This window comes from Barbatula barbatula (assembly GCF_947034865.1).
Source record: "Barbatula barbatula genome assembly, chromosome: 11".
NCBI classification, from domain to species: Eukaryota; Metazoa; Chordata; class Actinopteri; order Cypriniformes; family Nemacheilidae; genus Barbatula; species Barbatula barbatula.
In genome coordinates, this window is record NC_136774.1 from 1,723,605 (window position 1) to 1,743,857 (window position 20,253).

The following is a 20,253-nucleotide window of genomic DNA, read 5'->3' on the forward strand; positions in this document are numbered from 1 at the left end:
GCACAGTCTATTTGACGTCTGCATTAACATCTGCAATACGTCTTGGACACGTCTGCTAAAGATCTGGAAACATCTGCTGCGTAAAATGATCTGCTAAACATCTTAGAAAGAGCTGTTGTTCATACCTTTATTCTCCAATGTGGAAAAAACTTACATAGAGAATGAATGTGTGAGTGTAAACTTTTAAACAGGATTGTATATACTTGTTAAAGCGATGCAGGGTGAATAATTCAACCATAAGACATAAGAACATAATTAAGATTGATGAGATCCCCCATAAACAGCACAGTAACGTCTACTGCAGAACGTGAGTCAATTTACATCATTAGGCTTCAGTGGTTCAACATTCATTTTATTAAGCAATGAAAATACTTTTTGTGCACAGTGAAACAAAAACTACAACTTTATTCAAAAACACACGTTTATGAGAGCGCTTTCGGGACATGCGTTCAGAGCTGACTCAGGAGCCGGCTTTCTTCTTCAGCACCACACTTATGCCTTGCTTGCTCTTGTGAATGCATACTGGAAACTGACAAGGAAGAGAGGATATTGTTGAATAAATTCATTTTTTGTGCAATGTATTCTAGTCAATTCAAAATGAAGGAACCATCAAAACAATCTTAATTTGTGTTCTGGAGATGAACGAAGGTCTTACATTTGGGGAATGACATGAGCATGAGTAATTAATGACAGAATTTTCCTTTTTCAGTAAGCTATCTTTTAAAGTCTCTGTTAGACGTTACTACAACCCTTGACATTTCGGTTCTGTTTAATGCCATAAATGTACAGTACTTAAAGCTGAGAACAAAAATAGTTCATATTCAATAGTTCATTTTACTGGATTTCAGGCCAGACTCTTGTGCTGTTGGGTACCCGAGCATCCACATAGAAAACTCCAACCCTGATGACATCAGCGATGACACAGTGAGCTCAGAAGAATGCCACAGTGATGAGGAAAAGAGGTATGTACATTTGCATAGTCATTTAGCAGACACTTTTATCCAAAGCGTCTTTCTAATGAGGCAAACAATGGAAGCAATCTGTACAACAAAAGGGCAACGATGCATAGATGCTATAAGGCTGGTCTCAGTTAACCAGGTCAGAAAGTTTTTTAACCGTGTGAAAGAGTGAAACAGAAAAGAAACAGAACTAAGTGTCATTATTATTGTGGAAGGTTTGCTGAAATGGATGCGCTTTAGCTGAATGTTGAAAAAGACTAAAGATTCAGCTGATTTTACAGAGATAGTCAAGCCGCCTTACTTGCAGTCTAATCTTGCAACAACGCTGCTGTTGTTTTGTTTTGACAAAACTAATCTAAACTCTAAGAAGGTTCCGCTGATGTAAGGAATTCTAATGGATTTAAAGCGCTGCAGCACTGAACAGCCGTATAGTAAACATTTTCACATTTATATTCCTCACAGATTCGGGGAGTTATTTTGCATACCTGCGTGTCATATGTATGCGCTCGTTCCTGGATGCAATTGCTGCCTGCACGCTAGCTTGCTGTTAACGGGACACGAGTGATCAGATGCTGGCATCTCTAAACAATATGTTGGTCCTGCTAGCAAGATCGCCGTATTCCAACCCTAATTTGACAAACTGCACGTCAGTGCTAATACGTTTTAACTTTTCACTCGTAGCGTGAATGTTAGTTCTCACGAAAGTGCTGTACATATATCGTTCTGCAAGTGAAACAAATATTCTCGGGGTAAAACAATTCATTCAGTCGTTCCATTCATTCGCCACCATCACTGATTTGTCATTCATAAGCTATGTTTAATCGCGTTTGAGCCGCTGTACATGCTCATTCGTAAGCAGGAGCCGGGCGAATACAGTCTCTCTACTTTCAAGAAATACCTTAAGCTTTATCCTCTGTTCAAAGCGGACAAAGTCCCCAAATCTTCAGTATAAAGGTCTGGCTACGCGAGACTACATTGATCACAACCACGTCCCAATCAAAACCTCGTCAGGCTGCAGTAGCAGGCCGTGCCCCAGACTCCCCCACTACTAGCCCGACCGCTTCTCCACTCAGCGGTGCCCCTGACCTTAACCTTCACAGCGCCATGCTAGCCGACACTGCCACAAACCGCCTCAGCAGCGTGAGCATGACTCTTCTGGTAGTCTAGTCCTTCCTTTCTTGCTTTTTTAATCCTCTGCCCTGTCCATCCCCGCTGCCCCTCCGTCGAACTCTAACGTGAGACTGCCTCTGCTAGCACCACAGGCTCCGGCTTCCTTGCCTCCCGAGCTGACCCAAGCATGAGGCTGCTTCCCCTAGCGGCACTTGCCCTGGCAGATTCCCTTCCTGACTTTCCATCTGCCTTTGCCCAAGAAGCTGACCCAATTGTGAGGCTCTCCGCACATGGCTCCGTCGGCCACCTTCCATCCTCCTCTCTCTCTTCATCAGGCCTGCCCTCCCTTCGCGCTGGCGTCCGCCTCTCTGTTGCCCATTTCACCATACTCTGGCTCTGGACCTCAGCACCACCAAAAACGTCCAAGCCAGCTCAATTGAAGGGTACTTAAGCGGAATTCTTCAGACAGAAGCTTGGTGAGAAGTAGACAACTGTTGGTGAGATTATTTGTAAATAGAAGAAATACAAAAGAACTATCAATTGTCCTTGGTCTGAAGTTCCCCAATGGGGTTAAGATGATCATGAGAACGGTTAAAGATCAGCCCAGAACTACAAGGAAGAAGCTTGTTAAAGATTTCAAGACAGTTGGGATCACAGTTAGCAAATAAACCATTGGTAACATGCTATGCCACAATAGATTGAAATCCTGAAGCACCCTCAAGGCCCAAGAAGGCCCTCCCTTCTGAAGTTTGACAATGAACAACAAAATGATTCAGAAAAGGCTTTGGAGAAAGTGCTGTGAGACCAAAATGGACTCCTGTTTTTGGAGGGAGCTGAATGCTGAATGTGACCCCAAGAACACCATCCCTATAGAGCCAATCCTGAAGTGCTGCTTGCACTAGGCTGGGTCGTATCGGGGTCCGAGTGGTCTATCACTCTCAGTGATAGACCACTTCACTGCATTGAGGGGCTGAGGGACGGGCCCATGTAACGTAAAATCTTGGACGAGAACCTCCTCTCCTTAACTTGATCACTGAAGATGGATCAAGGATGTGCCTTTAACATGACTAAGACCCAAAACATACTGCCAAGACAACTGAAGAGTGGCTTAAGGAGAAGCACATTAAATGTGCTAGCCAGTCTCTAGACCCTAGTCCTATAGAAAATCTGTGAAGGAGGCAAAAAACTCAAATTTTCTGAGCATCAGCCAAGAAACCTTAAAGATTTACAGAGAGTAGGGCAGTCTCGGTTGAATGACCACTTTTGAAACCTGACTTATTGCTGTTCAGGAAGTTGTTCTGTTTGAGAAAGGAGGAGATATGAGCTAAACGTTTTAGATGACTCGCCTGCTCGTATGTTAAAGACCTTCTCTTCATCTTTCAGCTCATACAGAGACGCTCAGGACAATGGAAGTGAATGTGGTCGACTCATATACCAGCAGTCTTCAAGACGCTGCCTTTTACCTACATCTCAAAGTGAGACACTGACACACCTGATCAATCTGTACACGTATTGTTTTAAAGCTGCAATCAAGAGGAGTTTTCAGAAGACACATAAACAAAAATAAAGCAAATAAATCTGTTATTAAGCACATAACAGATTGCTGTTAGAAACGGATTCCCTATTGTACCCTGATACACAGTGGTAAGATTAAAAAAATCATTTACTTTGTAGTTTGAGAGCTCAGGATGGTTTTCTAACTGGAAATGTCGGTAGTTTTAAAAGAAATGTAAAGACAAGAACGTGAAGCAGCTTCTAATCTTCAATAAAAAAAGTATTTCTCCATGAATCTATTGATCATAGTGTTTTTGTAATGAAGTTATGACTGAGGAACACACATTCTGTCTTACAGCCTCTCATAGACCAGCGTTCCATTTTGAGTGTCTGTGTCAACAGAGCAGTCAGGATAAGATTTCTCGACAGACCGATCTTCCATCACAGCGACAGGTGATGTCTTTAAACAAAACACTTTCACAACTGTTCTTTTAAAATCACTGGAGTTAAATGGGCAAATTATTTACCTCTGATTCCCAAACCAGAAGAAATGTTACATGATGTTAGTGATTTAAAGTAGTAATAGTTGGAATGAACTATTACCTCACTTTTGTCTGTTTTACAAGCATCTTCGGGTTGTTGTTCAGGTGACATACAGTATTGAGTGGCATTTCTTCAACTTGTTGTCCAGGTTAAGGCTGACAGTAGACATGAATCTAGTCGAGCACGATTCTCTCCAACTCGCACCATCCGCTCATGGGTCACACCTCCAGCCACGCCTCCACCCTACACCCCTCTCGATCAGACCCCGCCCAGTGCCAGCAGCACTTCAGGATTGGCTCAGCTGAGCTTTTGGAATTTCCAGCAGGGCTCCGATTGGTTGCCACGTTCCCCATCTCCATCACACCTGCAGATTCCGTCTGGCCTGTGTGGTTCACACCTGCAGCATCAGGGCAGCGCTCACAGCCTGGTGGAAGCGGTGAGTGAGGTTATTTATCACATACTGTAGAAATATCCCTGAAAGTGCCTTTGCAGCCTCAACAAGTGCCGCAGAAGGATTACATTCTCACTTTATACTTGTTTATCAGGTTTCCTGTGGTATCACCTTTTTCAACAGCTTAATACTTTTACCATTATATGTTAGTTGTTTTCAATTGCTAACAAGCATTTACCAATGCTCAATTTACTTTTTCTAAAGTTTTAACACAGTAACACACCCCCATCACACAATTAGCCAAATAGTAAATTTTCTGGCCAAAACCACATTTTGTTAAATAAATGCATTAACATTAAGTCATTTAACAGACGCTTTTATCCAAAGCAATTTACAGAGAGTTCAGGGAGTAATAAGCAATATGTCATACAGTAGCAATAATACAATTGGCGCTAATACAAAGTACTAGTTTCAATAAAAGCCAGAACAATACCTGTTGAGAGAAAGAGAGAGGCTTGGTGTTTTTTTTCTTTCTCTTTTTTCATTTCTCTGTCCAGTATTCACAGAAGAGATAGGTTTGAAGCAGTTTTTTTAAGGTTGTGAGAGATGTGGTTGTCCGGACCGCATTAGGAAGACTGTTCCACCAGGAAGGAGTTGTGAAGTAGAATAAGCGGGAAAGCGATTTGCTGCCCTTATTTGTTGAAGGGTTCTTGATGGGTTGTAGGAGTGTAGGAAAGAGTGAGAGTATGCCGGCGCAGATCCAGTGATAGTCCTGTAGACAAACATCAGTGACTTGAATCTGATACGGGCTTCAACCGGTAGCCAGTGGAGAGAGATTAAAGGGGCGTCACATGAGCCCTTTTGGGCTGTTGGAAGACGAGGCTACTGCTGCGTTCTGAACCAGCTGGAGTGGTTTGATAGCCTTTGCAGGAAGACCAGCAAGGAGAGCATTGCAGTAGTCCATCCTTGAGATCACCAGGGCCTGGACAAGGAGTTGTGCTGCATGCTCAGTGAGGTAGGGTCTAACCTTTCTATAATTGAGTAAGGTATATCGGCATGACTGCATTGTCTTTGAAATGTGATCATTGAAGGACAGCTGATCATCAAATATGACTCAGAGGTTCCTGGCTGTTTTGGAAGGAGTGATTGGGATATTGGAAAGTTGGATGGTGAGATTGTGTTGCACCGTGGGGTGTGCCGGAAACACGAGTAGTTCTGTCTTGCCAGGTTCAGCTGGAGGTGATGCTCTTTCATCTAAGCTGAGATGTCTTCTAGGCAGGCTGTTATGCGAGCTGCTACAGTGGTATCGTCTGGGTGAAACGAAATGTAAATCTGGGTGTCATCAGCATAACAGTGATACAAGAAGCCGTGTGCCCGTATGATGGGTCCCAAGGATGTCGTGTAGATGGAGATGGAATACAAACTCTACATTGTCATGAAAGAGATCGGACTCAAGCGCGGTCAGTGAGCAAAAGTCAGTAAGAAGACTCTCCGATGGGCAGATCACGCCAGGATGAGACCCAGTGCTGCAGCGGGCTGTGACAGCGAAGCTGCGACTCGAGGTGATGAGCGACGAGGCAGAGACCCTCAGCAGGGAGCCGTAGCGGCCGACCGGTGAGAGGAGCCCGGTGGTGAGAGGTGAACCCACTAGGGGAAGCGGCCGGTAGCGGGAGGTTGTGTGTCCTCGAATAAAAAGAGTCAGGCGGGATGCCGTGGATAATGAATGGGTTAACAAGGGGAGCGGAGACGCTCACATGGGGAGCTGTCAAAACACACAGAAAAAGCCTGGCCGATCAGACAGAGGGAATGGCACTAGATTGCACAATGCTGAACATTTATAGGTCATTAGTCATTTCTTTTAAATAATTCAGTCAGCTGTAAATTGTATTTTTCTTTTCAGTATCCCAATTGCTCTTTGTGGGTTCATTTTTTTATAGTATGAACTAGTGAAGAACAACATAGTGAAGAAATCTTCAGTTCTTTATAGAATGTACAAAACAATCACTTGTATAAGGCTTTATTGGCAAAACGAAATTGCTGTCAGAGATAATAAACAAGCAAACAAATAACATTCAAACTTCAAACAGAATTACGTCACATGATCACATCTACACTCACCTAAAGGATTATTAGGAACACCTGTTCAATTTCTCATTAATGCAATTATCTAATCAACCAATCACATGGCAGTTGCTTCAATGCATTTAGGGGTGTGGTTCTGGTCAAGACAATCTCCTGAACTCCAAACTGAATGTCAGATTGGAAAAGAAAGGTGATTTAAGCTATTTTGAGCGTGGCATGGTTGTTGGTGCCAGACGGGCTGGTCTGAGTATTTCACAATCTGCTCAGTTACAGGGATTTTCACGCACAACCATTTCTAGGGTTTACAAAGAATGGTGTGAAAAGGGAAAAACATCCAGTATGCGGCAGTCCTGTGGGTGAAAATGCCTTGTTGATGCTAGAGGTCAGAGGAGAATGGGCCGACTGATTCAAGCTGATAGAAGAGCAACTTTGACTGAAATATCCACACGTTACAGCCGAGGTATGCAGCACAGCATTTGTGAAGCCACAACACGCACAACCTTGAGGCGAATGGGCTACAACAGCAGAAGACCCCACCGGGTACCACTCATCTCCACTACAAATAGGAAAAAGAGGCTACAATTTGCACAAGCTCACCAAAATTGGACAGTTGAAGACTGGAAAAATGTTGCCTGGTCTGATGAGTCTCGATTTCTGTTGAGACATTCAGATGGATAGAGTCAGAATTTGGCCTAAACAGAATGAGAACATGGATCCATCATGCCTTGTTACCACTGTATAGGCTGGTGGTGGTGGTGGTGTAATGGTGTGGGGGATGTTTTCTTGGCACACTTTAGGCCCCTTAGTGCCAATTGGGCATTGTTTAAATGCCACGGCCTACCTGAGCATTGTTTCTGAACATGTCCATCCCTTTATGACCACCATGTACCCATCCTCTAAAGGCTACTTCCAGAAGGATAATGCATGATTTCACTGTACTAAAATGGCCCCCACAGTCACCAGATCTCAACCCAATAGAGCATCTTTGGGATGTGGTGGAACGGGAGCTTCGTGCCCTGGATGTGCATCCCACAAATCTCCATCAACTGCAAGATGCTATCCTATCAATACGGGCCAACATTTCTAAAGAATGCTTTCAGCACCTTGTTGAATCAATGCCACGTAGAACTAAGGCAGTTCTGAAGGCGAAAGGGGGTCAAACACAGTATTAGTATGGTGTTCCTAATAATCCTTTAAGTGAGTGTATTTGGTTTATGACAGCCGGATCACATCCGTACTACACCCATTCAGGCAAAACAGTACGTTCCAATAAAGCCTCATTAGGTACTTAAGTGAACTGAATAAAATTAAGTACCTGCTATTGAGTATTGACATTTTCTCTGTTTTGTTCTGTATCCAGAGAGGGCCTTTTATTGTTCATGGTCATGTAATGAAAGACTTGAAACTAATTAAGATTGGAATGTGCTGTTTCTCAATTATCAGCACCGAAGTAAAGTAATTATTATCAGCTCTTCTAAGCTGCTGTTGTTTGCAGGATTAGAGCCTTCGCACTGTATTTAAAAATAATTAGCATTTTAGAATCTTTTTAATTGACAGAATATTGTGTGAAAACAACAATAGTTGTGTTAATAGTATGGTCACAACAGACGGATGTTGTGCTAATTAGAGTTTGAAAATGTGACAACAGCACCGGCGGCGCCAGGGGGGTCTCAAGACCCTTCCAAAAAACGCCTTGACTCCCCATTTGACCCCCACCCCCTTCCTGATTAAAAAATATTTGATATATATTAAAATATATACATCCGGGATAAAGATATAAAAATGGTTCTCTTCAAACTACGCAGAACAATAATAATTAATAATTTAATCGAGATATAAAAAAATATAACCATAAGAATCACTGCGACGCCCCATGAACGTTGCTGCCGCTGCGCCTTGAGTCATTGCGTTCAAGGCGCTGTCGCGAGCCCGCAAGAGCTGCTACGCACTTTATATCTTCAAGCTAAAAATGGATCGTTTTGTCATACCTAAAAAAGGGCGGAGGTGACAGGTGAGCAGATGGAAAGATGGAATTATGCTTAGGGCACCAATATGGCTAGCAGCGGCACTGGGTGTGGCTATGGCAATTAAAGTTGGAGCATATTGTTTGCAAACTACAATTGATTAATTAATTAAAAGTAGTTGATATGCTGTGTTGTTTTATTTGTTTAGTAGCATTAATATGCAGTTCTTAGCCGTGTCCACTGTATTTTTTGTTGGTTTTCATGAGACCCCCCTTGAAATCACCAAGACCCCCCATTGTCCCCCCCAATCAAAATTGTCTGGAGCCGCCACTGGACTACAGATTGGTCAAAGGGATGTTAGCAATTGAAAAAAAACGAATATGAGTATTAACTACGAGTATTTATACAATACTAAAAAGGAATAATTGATGAAGGGCCGTTCAATTATTCTAAAGTTAATGCACACCCCGAGGTGGTAATGCGGCCACGACACGAAGCATAACAATACATTTTCACAATTTATTGTTATGATAAAGGAACTTTTAACGTACCTAGTGAGATCATTCAAATTGTTTGTTTGTTGCAGGTTTTGATATCTGAAGGACTGGGCAAATACGCGAAGGATCCTAAGTTTGTAACCGTCACCAAACATGAGATCGCTGACGCTTGTGAAATGACAGTTGATGAAATGGAAAGTGCCGCTACTAACTTAATGAATGTCACAATAGGCCACGGAGCAGAGCTGTATGAAGCAGACTCATATCGTAGCCTCCATGACTACAGCGATGAGGAGACAAACCCAGGCAGCAAACCCGAGGAGGATCTATCAGACGAAATGATCTACATCTCAGCTTTATAGCGAAGAACTAAAAGTGAAGAATTGGTGCCTTTATCAGCAGTGTCATGGAGAGATGAGCTCTTTATATCATGAGCTGAATGTGACGACAGTACCAACTTGTGTTTTTCTGTTCTTTGCTGGACTTAAAGTGCAGGGGCCTAATTTTTTAAGCGTGCATTTGCAAAACTCCACCAAAACGATCATGTTTATAAAATCTGACTTTGACATGAAAAGTACTAAGCGCCACGCCAGGGTCTGAGCAGACGCACACACTTTTGCTTGACCGACTGATGCAGGTTTTTAGGAAATATAAGCCATTCTTGCTGCTCGTATAGGATTTGGACGTTGACAGGTGCTCTTTCATATATTAATGACATTAAAGGGATAGTTCTCCCAAAAAAGAAAATTCTGTCTTCATTTACACATCCTCCGATTGTTTCAAATCTGTATAAGTATGCATCCCTCTGTTTGGTTGAACGCAGAGAAAGATATTTGAAAGAATGTTAGCAATTTCCAGTTATAGGAAATCAAACACTACCATAGTAGAATTTTTTTTTTTGTCTTTATTTGTTCTGTTGCTTACAAAATGAGATATTTTGATGAATTTAGGATAACAAACAGTTCTGGAGCACCTTTGACTACCACAGTAGAACACATTTAAATGTTAGTCAAAGGTGCTTAGAACTGAAAATTGCTAACATTCTTTCAAATATCTTTCTCTGTGGTCATCTGAAAGAGAGGCGTGCAAACTTTTTCTGTGCGTATGTTCGTTCTATGAATCACCGATACGCACTTTGCGAAATTTTGTTGCTAAATTTGATTTTACAATCATTTTATAAATGAGGCCCCAGATTCCTTTCATTGAAGGGCATTTTCCTGAATATCAATAACAAGATTACAGTCTAAGGTTTCAGGGACCTTCAAGGAATAGTTAACTTTCCGCATACATTTACATTCAACATGATAATTTACTCACCCCTGTTGTCATACAAGATGTTTATGTATTTTTTTCTTTAGTCGAAAAGAAATGAAGGTTTTTGATGAAAACATTCCAGGATTATTCTCCATATAGTGGACTTCAATGGACCCCAAAAGGTTGAAGGTCATTTAGAAAATGACAGATCGTTTTGCTAGATAAGACCCTGACCACTGAAACTGTAATTTTTACCTTCAACCGTTTGGAGTCCATTGAAGTCCACTATATGGAGAATAATCCTGGAATGTTTTCTGCAAAAACCTTCATTTCTTTTCGACTAAAGAAAGAAACACATAAACATCTTGGATGACAACAGGGGTGAGTAAATGATCATGTTGAATGTAAATGTATGTTGAAAGTGAACAATACCTTTAAGACTTTCTGAAGGTTGTAGTGGATTCATTACTCACACCAACTCAGGACAATTTGACCAGATGAGTCAAAACTCTTGTTCTTTATCTCTTTTATACTGTAGCTGTTACCAAAAGATAATGAAAAATCTTCACTTTTTTCTAAACTAATTTCGCGTTACATGATAACTCTTTAAATGTAAAAACAGTCAGAGTTCTATTCCGTTCCTCTGGGTTATTTTGCACCAAAGGAAAAACATTGACAAATTTGTACACAGCTTTGTTCTTTGCAGACCAGTGGCTTAAGTAAAATGTCCACTATATTTTCAAGCTGTCAGAAGCCATTCTTAAGCTTTGTGTGGAACAGATTGAAGGTGAAATATTGTGACTAAATAAAACGTGACCTTGCTAAAATATTTGAGCAGCAATACGGGTTTGATTTTACCAGTTGAAAAAGTTATTTTCATACACCTATTGCTTTACTTTAAAATGACAGAAATAGAATCCACTGTAGAGTGATGAGAACAGTCTTCATAAAAGTGTACAGAGTATTCTAAAGACACACAGAGACGGGATATTGTAATAAAAAATGTTTGTTTAGCTGAGGATTGTTGAATGAATATCCTGTTTGTACATGTAAATAAAGCATGAAGCGCTCAGCTCCACAAACCCACACATACGATTAATCAAAGCAATGAATAAAAGAAGCACAAACATGGAACTCATCCAAACATCTCATGAAGTGCAAGAATGTTTCTTTCTCTCTAAAACTCGTCCGGCAGGTAATAGATAATAGATGATGATTCACAGAGAACTCCAGCGCACACAAAACATTCATACATATTGTACATCTAGGCTTTAAGATTCTACAAGATTCACATCACCGACGTCAATGTTAACTTGAAACTACTTGCAGAGTAAATGAAGGCTCTGGAGGATTTTTCCAGAACAATAACACCGTCATGACAAACCCGAGTTCATTTCTAACTTCTGTCTTTTCCACAGTGAACTGCTGTTACAACGGAAAGACACGACACTACTTCAATCTTCAATCCTCTGCAGCAACTTGTATTTCATTCAAAGGCGATATACTGTGTGTCCCTCAATAATTTCCTAAACCTATCGTCTGCCTTTATTCTCTCATAATGAAAAAGAAGTCCTGACATGACAGGTGCCTTTACTAAAACACCAGCACGGTGTTTCAATAATGAGGTGTAATGAGATTTCTTATATAAGCTTTCAGACGATTTTCTAGTCAGTGAAATATGAGTTTTCAGTGAGTTACTGTCATACAGCGTCCAAAAAAGAACTATCAGAGCACGATTATTTATTTATTATCAGTGACAACATGAGCTTTTATGTGCAGGTTTAACTTATTTAACTAGTGTTTTAGTAAATAAAGCATCATGTAATAAAACCATAGCACCAGCAGAACAGAAAACTTGAAATGGTGTAACATTTCTCTCTTTTGTGAACAGTCATTAACAAAATAGCTTCAATATTTTTTAGAATAATCATAAATATGTTTTGTAAATGAACCGTTTATATATTCAAGCACAGTGACAAAATACAAATCTCTTTTCAACAGGCTACTGTGTGAAGTCAGCATCTTTATCAACTTGATGTTATAATCTCATTTATCTTTATAATTATTTTAATACTTGCCTTTTTAAGATGTTATGTTTTGATCACATCACTATTATACTGCATCATGTGAATAAGATCTGTGTAGTGAGAAGTAAAGACACATTAAAATCATTCCGTAATAAATGAAGCTGTCGTTCTCATTTTTTTCTAGACAAGGCATCTGGTCCAGTCATTTAAAATGTTTGAGATCAGGCTGTAGTTCTCTCATCTCTGTGTTTTCAGACTGGCAGGCTGGTAAACGGGGACTCCGGGGTCATGAAGTGATGGAAGGCCTTTAATGGCATCCGCCGCCTTCTCTGCGATCATTATAGTGGGGGCATTTAGGTTACCGCTCACCATGCTGGGCATGACGGAGGCATCCACCACCCTCAGGCCCTCGACACCGTACACACGCAGCTCTCGATCCACCACTGCCATGCTGTCCGAGGCGCTGCCCATCTTACACGTGCAGGACGGGTGGTAAGCGCTGTCCACCTTCTGCCGAACGAAAGCATCGATCTCTGCGTCCGACTGGATGGCGGGACCGGGCAGAACCTCAGGGCCCCGGAATGGGTCGAAGGCTTTCTGAGCGAATATTTCCCGCGTGAGCTTCACGCAAGCTCTGAATTCCAACACATCTGTTTCTGTGTAAGTGATGCAAAACACAGATCAGGAGAGAAGCGAAAAATCCATAACATATGTTTGACTGCAGGACTGTGTGAGCAAATGTACTATCAACTTCCAATTTGAACCTATAAGTTAATCGACTGTCAAGCTAACGGTACGCTCACAGATCAAATTGTATTCAGTGATTGGGTCAGTTGTGGCCTGGGGGTTAGAGCGTTGGGCTTGTGATCAGAAGATCGCCGGTTCTAATCTCAGTGTCAGCAGGTCATGACTGAAGGGCCCTTGAGCAAGACACCTTACCCCTGATTGATCTGCAGTAATGTGACACTGTATAAAAACTACTTGTAAGTCGCAAAGCGTCTGCCAAATGAATAAATGTAAAATGTAAATGTAGAAAGAACATACCGGTGGAGAGATAGTTTGGTTGGATGACTGGATGGGCTTTTGGATCTTTACTCTTCAGTTTGAGCCAGCCAATGCTTGTGCTCCTCATAGGCCCGACATGAACCTGCACACATCAGAAAAACCAATCCCAGAAAAAAAACAGCTATGATATAATTCTCTCAAAAGAAAAAATCCTAACCAACTGGACAACAATTAGTTTGCCAAATACACTTGTGAATTGAATTAAATTGAACACTTTTCACAATTTTGCATTGTTTGAAAAGCAGCTTCACATTTGACTACACAGTGGAGACATAAGAAAAAAATATTAAGAGATAATGACAAAAAAACAATAATTTAACAAAAAAAAACTAAATATATAGGAACTGATAAATATATGAGGATTATAAATATATTTATGTCAAAATTCATTCTTTATGCTTAAATAACTTGTGAAAAAACCCATCACAAGTAGTTCTTGGTAGCCATATAATCACATGATAAAGAATAATCGGTACCTGGAAGGCCTCGATTTTAGGTTTGACCCGGCCGTGATCGATGACCTGAGAGGGCAGAAAATGAAACTGAATATCAGGATGAGGAACGCCAGGACGGCTGCGAATGAAACCTCCGCTCTCCAGATGAGCCGTGGCACCGTAACCTACCGTCAATGAACATGAGGGGATATCACAGATTTATGTTAAAGTGACATTTTACCACAAAATCAACAATACAAAAATATGAAATGATATTTTGCAAAGTTCTTTTTATATATAATTGATATGATGAAGATAAACACGAGAGGAATGGCTCAAATGAGCAATTCATTCATTCATCTGGTCATTCAGTTCAAAATGAGAGTTGTCAAAATCTCTTCTGTGTTCTGAGTCGCTGACTATTTAGAACAAGTACACTTGTGTTGTAAAGAAAACAAGTCCGGACCTCTGTCCGCATGACTCTTTTTATGAACTTTGAAATTGAATTGATGTGCGACAGGAGACAAACATCACGCAGCAGAAAGGAGTCTAAAGTACAAAGTAAAACCTAACTTTATTGATCGGAAAGAATGATGTTTTTCTGTTTGCACCATAATTCTACGAGGACGACTTCTTTATAAATGCAGTGCGCACATAAGAATCCATGAATCTGACTGTGCATGTGTATGTCTTGTGAAGGTGACTGTAGGTACATGCAGAGATGTTGTGTTGTGAGGACCTGTGAACGTGAGGAGCCACTGCAGGCCGATCTTCAGCATGTGTAAGGGTTTCTGGGCTTTATACAGAGTGATGGGCTGAGTGCACTCGTGTTGAACATATAACTCCAGATGATCCTGAAGATTACAGCCCACACCTGACACAGCAAACATACACGACACATTATTGACCTCATTCATACATCACATCTGTGTACACCAAGTATAAAGGTTTCATATCGACCGTTTCGTCGAACTTCAAGTGTGTGTTTGGCTAGTGTCTACTTGATTTCATTTCACTGTATAATGATTTGATGAAATAAAACATTTGTTGAATGGCTCTTGTAGTTTAGTCGCATTTAAAGAAATGTTATGGCACATTGACAGAAGCTATATTGAGTGTCGTAAACTAGTTCAGACACTCTTATGCTGTTCTTATGCTGCACAGGCCTTAAAAAAACATGGTTCACTTCATCAGAACTGTCGGTGCGGCCCTTTCCTACTGAATGACGTGATGTCCGTTCAGGTGTGTGCAGGTGTGGATGTTCACCTGGCAGGTGTTGAGTGACAGGAATATCGAATGCGCGCAGTTCGTCTGCGCTTCCCACTCCAGACAGCATGAGGAGCTGCGGAGAGTTTATAGCTCCACCGCAGAGAATCACTTCTTTATCAGCAAACACCTGAAAGAGCCATGAGAACATGTGAGATCTGCAAAGATCAGCAGTTCCTGCATGAAACCTCATGAACGGCATGAAAGTGCAGACGTGGGAATGAGGACTCAGTCTGGTCAGAGGAAATGAGTGAGACAGAAAGCAGATCAAATCAGACATGAAATGAGACTGAAGCAGGAAATGACATCAATAGACGAAGAAGTACTGCTGATCGCTGATAACAACAACCAAGCAGAGGCATTTTCTTCACACCACTATGATGCGATAAGGAATGGTGCTTCGGGAGCGCATTTTCACTTCTTAAAGGGACAGTTCACTTAAATGTTGTTCCAAAGCTGTATACGTGTCAAAGGAAGAATGTCAGTAACCAAACAGATCTTGTCCCCCATTCGCTGCCATAGTAGGGAAATAAATACTATGGGAGTCAATGAGGGATGGATCTGTTGGGTTACTGACATTCTTTGAAAGATCCTTTGTCAGGCTTGAAATGACTAACACCGAGTCTGCACCAGGCACGACAAAAGACAATTGAAACGCACTGATACCACTTTTTCCTTTGCCGATCCGATACCTGAATTCTGAGTATGGGCCGATACCGATCCTGATCCGCTACGAGCACTGTTCTTCTTGATCAATGCAGAATTTCATATATTTGTATCATTTATTGCAAGAGGTGGAAAGCATATTTTAAAATATATTTCAATTTGGACAACATTACAAAGCACATCATACTTTTTACTCCACAACATTTCATAAGTAAATGTTGTTTTTAACCTTTTAATCCTTGAGAACTTGTTAATGTTAATGTATTTAAGTACTGTATTAACAGGTAAAAATCATATGAAAATGTATTTATAAATTGTACTGGAGTTTACAATGTAGTCTCAAAACTATCACCCTACAAAATGCTCCAATAGAGTGGAACAGACTCGCTCATGCACATCCTGGACACTAAGGTCATTTAATGTGGGGAAAACATTGATGTGCATGTTCTACAGATCCTATATTGAGTCACGTTTATCCTTTTCACTGCTGTGCTGGTTTAATGGTCTAAACGTGAAAAACAAGAATTGTCTTGAGAGGATTGTTAACCAGGGAAGTAAAATAACTGGGAGTAAGCAGATGACTATGGCCCAGTTATATCATAGACAGGTTCTGGGTAAAGCCCGGAGCATTTTGTTAGATAATTCCCACCCAAGGTATCATGAGTTTAACCTTCCGGCATCCGTTATAGAATCCCGATTGGTAAACAAATCGATTTAGATGTTCTTTTATCCCCTCAGTTGTAAAATGTTTACATTTAAGGTAAGAACTTTCTAGGAAGGAAATGGATTTGGGTTTTTTTGTATTGTGTTTTTGTTGTTGTTTATGTGAATACTTGTGTGCTGCAACCAAATTGCCTTCGGGAAATGAATAAAGATGAACTGAACTGAATGATGCTTCTACCTTATTTAGTCATGTGCATTGCGGAGGCAGAATGATAAAAAGTAACCCCGCACAGATCAAATGATTTTGTTATTGACAAGATTAGGCAGCGACTGAGATCCCATCAGTCATGAACAGTTTCAGTTCTTGCAAATGGTTCAGTGATTGTGAGGTATTATCTGTCAGCTACGTCAATCTATCTTCACATTTATGAAAAAGGTTTCAACTCTACCAATGGTTGAACAAACAGCTCATATGTCCAGTCAGAAACAATGACAGGTGCTTGTAGACGCTGTTTTGTAATCATTTATTAATTCACTTACAAGTAACTATAAGCTGCTGTTTGGTTGTGAATGTGCTGCTTCTGCCGCTAACTGAATGGTGAGAAACATTTTCCTACTTACTTAAAGTTAAGGTTTATCCGAAATGACAATAGTCTGTAAACACAGCACCACTGTGCACGCCTGTGTGTATGTGTGAGCACGTGACACAGGGGTATGATTAAGTGAGAGATGCAGGTTTTGTAGAATCAGATCCAGAAACAACGCTTCAAACTACGTTATCGTTGTGTTATTATGGAAAGGGTAAAAAGATTTTCAGTTAGTTTTGAAACTATGGCGAAACAAATGAGACGGTGGTGAGCCGTCATAGTCTATAATGCCTAAACCCGCGCCTGGCTCTGCGAGTCTCCACTGATCCCTTGTGGGTTTTCCTGAATAGGCGAGGCGTTTATGAGTTATGAATGGGAAAAATGCGCCCTTTCCACTTTGGACAATGCTCCTCCACGTGAGTTTTCTTTGGAACATACAGTGAAAAATTGCTAATTTTTCAATATTTCTCGAAATTACGTAATAGTTCCACATAGGTGATGACATAACTGCGGCACCAAATCATTTACGTCCTCATGCATTCTGGACGTCATCACACGGTGACGTCATCAGATTGCGATCGGTTAACAATAAAATCTAAATGACATCCAGAGTACCAATTTACACAATCGCATGCATCACATTCACACTTTGTGCCTTTGTTCACTTTTAAAGAGACAAGTCGAGGTGGAAGAAATCCTGTTTACCCTTTTCATCTGTCCGTTCTGCTGAAACTCCACCCCTCGTGCCCTGTTCCCCTCAAACAGGATCCGGGTCACCATGCAACCGACCTCAGCGCTCAGGTTGGGTCTGGACAGCGCAGGGCGAAGGTAAGCGCTTGCTGTACTCCATCTTTTGCCTATAAGTTGGACAGAGGCTTTTGTAATAGGCACAATGAAGGACCTGCGAACGATCGGCCCTGTGATGGGGACTTTTCAACGTTCGTGAAAGTAAATGCCACACTTACCTTTGTGGATGGTCATGTCCATCCACCCGACTCCCTCCTGCTGGTATCCATTCATGTTGTCGGTGAAGGGGTATCCCGCCTGCTGGCCCGCCGCGATGAACGCACGATGCAACGGGTGATCCGTCTTCCCTCGTGAGACGTGAAGCGGGCCGCCGTCCCCTCGGTAACGGTTCGCCCCCAGCTCATGCGTCTGGGCCTTACGGAAGTAAGGAAGACAGTGTTCATAGTCCCAGCCCTCAGCACCTTCTCTCTGCCAGCGGTTGTAGTCCTCAGCGTGACCGCGGATGTACACCATGGCGTTGAGCGAGGACGAGCCGCCCCAAACGCGCCCGCGAGGCCAGTACATCACCCTGTCGTCCACGTGACTCTGAGGTAGCGTGTGGTAATGCCAGTTGTACTTGTCATCGCACAGGTTGTAGGTCAGCGCAGCAGGCATGTGAATCTTCCACGACAGACGGGTGCTGCCCAGCTGCATGTCTTTGGGTCCCGCCTCCAGGAGCAGCACCGACTCGGATGCGTTCTCTGACAGCCGGTTGGCCAGAACGCATCCTGCGGAGCCGGCTCCCACGATCACATAGCTGTGAGACGCTGCTGTGCTGCTGTGGTCGACGCCGTTTCGCTGAAGGGACGCATGTGGAAAACGTCTGCACAGGACTCCGGCGAGCCTCGCCGATGCACTCAAGCACAACATGATGAAAAATGTATCTGCCGAAGATCTTGACAGTGTTTCATCCGCAGTAACCCTGACAAAAGACAGTTTTTCTTTTCTTTGAAAATATGATGATATTTGAACACCCCTGCTTTCATTCAATTTGGAAAAGCTTTTTAAAAAGGTCTATCCACACCAAACAACTTTTACATAAAAAATTATTCCATGGACTGCAAATAAAAAAACACACACAGCTTGATGTCATAGAACCATGTGTATTAATGTGTAATATCCATCCCAGTATGTTAGAGAAATAGTTCACCCTGAAATACAACTTCTGCCATCATCCTTAGGTTATTCTAAACTTGTATAAATGACTTTGTTCTGCGAAACACAAAGGAAGATATTTGGAAAATGTCAGTAACCAAACAGATCTCGTCCTCAATTTACTGCTACAGTAGGGAAATAAATACTACGAGAGTCAACGAGCTCGTTTATTGACATTCTTCCAAATATCTTCCTTTCTGTTTCGCAGAACAAAGTCATTTATACAAGTTTTGAACATCTCGAAGGCGAGTAAATGATGACAGAAGTTTCATTTTTGGATGAACAATTTCTTTAAGAGGACACTAATCTTGCAGAGCATCACTTCAGCTCCCGGGGACGAGACACAGAGATCTGATCACACATCCCAATCCAAAAGCTACTGATGTTGTGAAATGTCAACATGCTGCATCCTGATTGGCTGATGATACAATCGGCTTGATTGGATCACAGCGATGACATGTTAATGCCAAGCAGTGTTACTGATATCTGAAGTGATAAAGGTTGCGTTTGTTTAAAGCTTTTTTATTTCTATTCAATGTATTATTTACCAACTAAACAACACTTGTTGTGCTACTGCATGTCCAAGATTGTAGGTTCCTTTCTTTAGATGCTGCTGTTTAGCGCAGGGGTTTTCAAACTAGGGTCCGCACAGAAGGGGTCCCCAAAATATTTTCCAGAAACCAAAGACAGCTCAATTTGTTATTCAAGTCAGACTTTTTCAAACAATATGTTGCACACTTACTATTTGTCTGTCAGTTTAAATGTATTTTAGAAAGGGGGTCCCCGGCAAAAGATGAAACATATTTGGGGTCCCTGGCATGAAAAGTTCTGGTTTAGAGGATAGATGACTCGTAGTAATACTACAGCACTGCAGATTCGAAAGACCCACCGGTGTGTCGTGTTGTATACACGTAGATCTCATCGCAATGACCAAACATCGATGTTTACTGAGACACACAACGTTCAGTGTCCGATCACTAACATCACGGTCACGTGACACCTCGTTATTTAGCGATCTAATTTCAGCGTGCTTCGCGGATTTGTTTGCGGTAAACTCTGTAAAACGTCATATTACTACGTTACTGTCGTGTAATCGCTCATCCAAAACGCACTTTCACACATGTTCATGTAGTTGACGAAAGCACAGTCAGAGTAAACTTTAAATCAACTTACCGTGTCCGTTCACAAGCAGGCGTCTGTCTCCTGCGACCTCGCTCAAGGCGCGGCGGGCGGGGCCTCGAGCAGGGGGCGGGGTTTCAGCGACCGCTCCATAGGACGAAGTGCGCACCGAACGCAACATGCCAAAAACA

At 41.7% G+C, this 20,253-nt stretch overlaps 2 protein-coding genes across 2 annotated transcripts in view; one reads left to right on the forward strand and one right to left on the reverse strand.

Moving 5' to 3' along the window:
• The window catches only part of cacna1db (calcium channel, voltage-dependent, L type, alpha 1D subunit, b), a 36,731-nt gene extending 26,955 nt beyond the window's left edge, over positions 1-9,776 (forward strand). The window contains exons 41-45 of the mRNA XM_079467106.1: positions 849-962; positions 3,453-3,544; positions 3,922-4,016; positions 4,255-4,542; positions 9,130-9,776. Coding sequence (XP_079323232.1) covers positions 849-962; positions 3,453-3,544; positions 3,922-4,016; positions 4,255-4,542; positions 9,130-9,402 — 862 coding nt within the window. The 3' untranslated portion in view covers positions 9,403-9,776. The remainder of the gene's footprint in view (positions 1-848; positions 963-3,452; positions 3,545-3,921; positions 4,017-4,254; positions 4,543-9,129) is intronic.
• Positions 9,777-11,171: 1,395 nt separating this feature from the next.
• chdh (choline dehydrogenase) lies at positions 11,172-20,232 on the reverse strand. The gene is made up of 8 exons (XM_079467185.1): positions 20,117-20,232; positions 17,968-18,710; positions 17,708-17,859; positions 15,087-15,216; positions 14,560-14,694; positions 13,863-14,005; positions 13,366-13,468; positions 11,172-12,977 (listed from the first exon to the last, which is right to left on the reverse strand). Exons 2-8 carry the CDS (start codon positions 18,656-18,658, stop codon positions 12,559-12,561), a joined length of 1,773 nt encoding a protein of 590 aa, XP_079323311.1. The 5' UTR covers positions 18,659-18,710; positions 20,117-20,232; the 3' UTR covers positions 11,172-12,558.
• Positions 20,233-20,253: the final 21 nt, after the last annotated feature.